Source organism: Penaeus chinensis, chromosome 43 (genome assembly GCF_019202785.1).
Source record: "Penaeus chinensis breed Huanghai No. 1 chromosome 43, ASM1920278v2, whole genome shotgun sequence".
In the NCBI taxonomy this organism is placed as follows: domain Eukaryota; kingdom Metazoa; phylum Arthropoda; class Malacostraca; order Decapoda; family Penaeidae; genus Penaeus; species Penaeus chinensis.
The window spans coordinates 10,188,175-10,193,174 of record NC_061861.1 but is presented as its reverse complement, the minus strand read 5'-3'; the positions used below and the strand labels follow the sequence as shown (position 1 = coordinate 10,193,174).

Below are 5,000 nucleotides of genomic sequence, written 5' to 3'. Positions count from 1 at the left end.
GAAAAAGAAGGGAAAAGGAAAGTTACGCTCAGGTGGGCCAGATGCCTACCAAGAGACTGATTCTGTTGTGTCGGAAGAGGTTGATATCGAGTCTGTGGATTCATCATCACAGGATGTCCCTTCACAGCTCTCACATTACCAGGACCAAGATGCCTTAGATGATGGAGGCTCAGAAGTTGCAGATAATGATGATGGTGAAATGGATAATTTAGATACACTGGATGGAGAGGGTGAAATGGAAGATGACAACATAGATGAGGAGCCTTTGGGAAACCCAGAGGAAGATGCTGTTGTGGATACTGAGGATCATGAGGATCATGTATTAGATGATGAGACAGATGTTACTGATATGACAGACAATATGGAAGATAAGAAAATTCCTGTAGATACAGAGAACCAATCTGTAGAAGAAGACATGAGTAATGTTGATTCATATATTGAGAGTAAACCCATAGTCAGGGCAATGATGACAGAAGAGGATGCTGCATCAACAGATCCTGATGAAGAAGCCATTCATAAAACAGAAGAACAACTGAGAGATGTGAAAGCAGCGACCATACAGGATGATTTAGCATACAAAGATGAGGAAGACAGAAAATCAAATGGAGGTTCTGAATCACCAATGAGTTCAGCTGAGGAAGATATGAAAGAAGAGCCAGTAAAGGAACCAAGGCAAGAGGGACAAGAACAGCCAGAGGAAGGAGAAGATGCAGATGTAAATCTCTCAGCAAAGGAACCAGATCACGTTGATCTCCCTAGTCAAGATACCACTCATTTGGTATTAGAAAAAAGTGACTGTAAAATGGTTGAGAAACCCACTGAGGAAAGCATTAGTATTGATGAGTCTTCTAATGATATGAAGATTGAAAATGAAACTCAAAGTGTCCTTGTCAGTGAAGAAATAGAGCAATCCAAGTCAATAGGTAAGCCAGAGTCTCTTACAGGGCCAACCCATGAAACCCATGAGAGGCTTGAAAACCTGGATCTCACAGCTGTGTCCCAAAAGGAACACCTGGCAGGAGGAGACCTGGTCCTACGGGGTAGACGTCGCCACAGCATCAGTAAGCGACGGTTGGAGGACTTGGGCTTGGAGGGACATAACTCTGACTCAAGTGATTCTATTGGTGAAACTCGATTACCAGCAGAAGGTGTGAGGAAGAGCAAGAGGTTGAGTCGTAACATGTCTCCACATCCCCTCTCAATAACCGCACCGAGGTCACCTGAAGGACCTGGAAAAGCACAATCAAAACCTGTAGGATCTCAGTCATCATATGTTGTGAGTATTATGCCCTTGTGAAGAATATTAGAGAACTTAATTTATGTTTGTGGTCTAGCTTGTGCAGCACTTCTAAATAGTTATATGCTAATAGCATTAGTAGGTTAAACATACTATTAGCTAATGAATTCCAGGTTGACATATATATGTCCTGCCCACTAATTTAAGTGTGTTAGCTTTGTTTACAAATAGAAGGGTGAAGAATCCATATATCCATAGTCACTAAGTAGTCTATTTCTAGGCCTACTTGATCTCCCGTTTACTCAATTCCTTGAATTTTTGGAAAGACACGCCTTTTATTATTTTTGTTATTATTGTTGTTAGTTTGTTTTTGTTTTTATTGTTGTTGTTGTTGTTGTTATTGTTGTTATTATTATTGTTATTATTATTATTATTATTATTAGTAGTAGTAGTAGTATTTTTGTTATTGTTATTATTGTTAATATTATTGTTGTTATTATTATTGTTGGCATTATTATAATTGTTAGTATTGATAGCAGCAGCATTAACATAAAATTAACATTGATATTATTATAAACATTGACATTAATATTGATATTAACATTAACACTAACACTAACATCAACATTAATATTATTATAAATATAAACAATAATATTATCATTATCAATCAAAAATTGGCTGAGGGCTGGATGACTTGAATATACTGTTAGGAAAAAATGCCATAATGGGAATTTCAGATTAGAGCAAGCCTTAGAGGAATGACTTGCCACGTATATGCAAAATTCTTACACTTAGTGGCTCTTGTATTAATTCCATCAGTAAATGAAGGTGGAATGTACCATCTGTGAACCATGACTGGAAGGATGCTTGGTTCAGGTGGGACACTATTTCCATGCTTAGGATCCTCTTCCTGCCTGCTGTGAATGGTGATGCATGGTATATTACAGAAATGTAAATACATCAAAAATATTTAAAAGTAACACAACAAAATATATTTATTTTTATGGATTTTGCACAGAGTTATAGACTACTTAGAGATGATATGGAGTCAGAGTGATATACAGTACCATCTTGATACAGTATATCACAGATGACAAATACAGACCTTGGGAAATGGCAAAAAAGCAAAAATTAATAAAATGCTTTTGCAGAAAAACAGATAATAATGCAAAAGGGGAAATGAGTTTTGACACAATACACAAGTGTTGGTGTGGGCCAGGCCTGCAAGCCACACAAGTAAGTCTAATGCCTGAATTTTGTTCCATTGGCAGGCAATGAAGATCCAGTGTGTTAATAATACTGCAATTTTCATAATGTCAGTATAACGTAATAACAATGTCAGGATCAATAGCATTATAATGAAATGTTTTCCCAAAAAAATTTAGAAAAGGGGAAATAAGCTAAGAGCATGTAGGCTTACTAATTGGGGACTTAGTTGCTGAGCACTTGTGGAGCCATATGTGTGCAAACAATTGATAAAGGAGAAGAAGAAGAAGGAAGAAGAAAGAAAAGAGTCACCATTGGGTTTGCATTAACCAGTTGGATCTGGATACTTCTCTGCCATCACATGGCCCAAAATAGTCTGACATGAGCAGACACTATACCAGGAATGCGGCTTGTAGACTGGTGCAAATGAAAACTCCTGTGCAGTAATGACTCTATGCCGCCTCTTTGCAATGTTATTTTTTCTCCTGCCAAAGCATTTTTAGCTTTTATGCCATTTTCCAAAGTCTTTAGTTATTTGATATGCTTCATCCAGATGGCAATAGACTGTTTTCCTTGCACAGACTCAGTATTATCTCTTTAGGTAGTCCATAACTCAGTTTAATAATAATAACAATAAGTAACATTTTGTTATTTGTGTAATTAAAAAAAAAATCATAATCAATTTTCTGTAATACACCCTACACTGCTGGTCATGACAGGCAGAAATAAGATCCCGAGCAGGATCCTTGGAGATGGCACTCTTTCATTACATTACATTACATTTTCATTACATTACATTCCACACTTGTTTATTGATAGAAATAATGCAAAAGCATCTTCCTAAATGCCAAATGAGTCTAATCACTTTCCAAGAGTCATTCCCATCACCCTAGCCTTCAGCTGAGATGCTCACAACAGCAAGTTTGTGTCACCCACAACCAAATTTTCCTCATAAAAGCATGTTCATATCACTTGCCGCTCATGCCAATTTTTTTCAGGACGATATGGTCACGTCATCCAAATCATAGGGGCTAACATCAATATTTTCATTATAATTAATTTATTTATCTATGTTTCAGTAACTTATGATAGCAGTCTTAAGTTTTATATGAACCCAATGCCAATGGACAACGTAATTAAATGTCTTGCCCTTGCCACTTATCAAGCTTTGTAATGCAGTTTAACCCATTGAAAATGTGTAGATATGCTCTTCAGTGTGGTTCTATTATACATATATATATATATATATATATATATATATATATATATATATATATATATATATATATATATAAAGTGTATATATGTATATATATGGATATGTATATATATGTATATATATGTATATATATGTATATATATGGATATGTATATATATATGTATACATATGGATATGTATATATATGTATGCATATGGATATGTAAATATATGGATATATATGTATATATATACATATGTATATATATGGATACTTAAGTATATATGTATATGTATATATATATATATATTTACATATATAGTTCCACAAGCACTGGATCACCAAGGAGGCAGTAACTATGCCTATATGATTTTGCGTGTTTAACCTATTCCTTTGCTTTTTTTTGCTATTTTTCTTTTTTTTTATTGTTTTTATTAGTGATTGCTTGAATAGATACTTCGAGTATTACTAATAAGAGTTCTTCTTTCAGGCTGCTCCCAGTCTTACCAATGTGCTCTGTAAGTGTCGCATCAAAGAGAATCCTCTCGCTGTTGACATTACCGGTGATGTCTATTGTCAAGCCATAGACTCATTTGATGGGCGAATGATTGGCTGCTGTAATGTTGTTACTAATTATAGGTAAGCTGAATTTTTGTTCCTAACAAAATAGGTTATTGATAGTGGATTATAATAATTAGATTTTTGGCTATGGGAAGTAGATTGCTTAGTTTTTTGGTTTAAATTGAGGAATAAGAAATTGTATCAGTCATATAGCATATAGTACAAGGTACACAATATCTGTAAGCAAGAGATCAGTGATTTCTTTTCACTATTTCTCAATAGCAAGTCATTTGTGCATCGCAGTTCTAGAAGTTATTTAATGTTATGAATATGGTATCATGTATAGTAGTGGGTGTCAAGTTATTGCTATGATCTCTGTGCCTTTTGGTGCACTTGGAAAGGACAATTGAACTTCCATTATGTATATTTCTAAGTTGGTAATAAATTTCCAAAGAAGGCTGCAGGAATCATTATGTCAAGGTAAAATTCCACATTCAAGCAGTTGCATCATATCTGTATATGGAATTCATATGGAGCACAAAGTGGGAGATGAGGTGGTTCCTCTGATTAATTTGTTCAGCCTATGATTAGTTGAATCTTATATATTCAACAACTTTTTAACCCAACCTGAATGGGTCATTTGTACCGGCATCATAACAAACCGCTTGGTCTGTGAGTACGCCTGTTTGTATGACGACGTGTCAGAGTGAGTGGAGCGGGACGTTCAGCTTGATGCCATGCTCAGTATCTGGCTGTTGCCAGAAATCACTAGAGTTTATCATGCTCAGGGATT

The 5,000-nt window shown here is 35.4% G+C and overlaps 1 protein-coding gene across 2 annotated transcripts in view; it reads left to right on the top strand.

Moving 5' to 3' along the window:
• LOC125048239 (histone-lysine N-methyltransferase EHMT2-like) overlaps positions 1-5,000 on the top strand; it is a 77,095-nt gene that overhangs the window by 26,765 nt on the left and 45,330 nt on the right. For both annotated transcript variants that reach the window (XR_007116802.1, XM_047646832.1), the window contains exons 4-5: positions 1-1,276; positions 4,137-4,285. The exon at positions 1-1,276 is cut by the window's left edge and continues 1,638 nt beyond it. Coding sequence is in view for 1 of the 2 variants with exons in the window: in XM_047646832.1 (XP_047502788.1) it covers positions 1-1,276; positions 4,137-4,285 (1,425 nt within the window). In the remaining variant the exon portion in view is untranslated. The remainder of the gene's footprint in view (positions 1,277-4,136; positions 4,286-5,000) is intronic.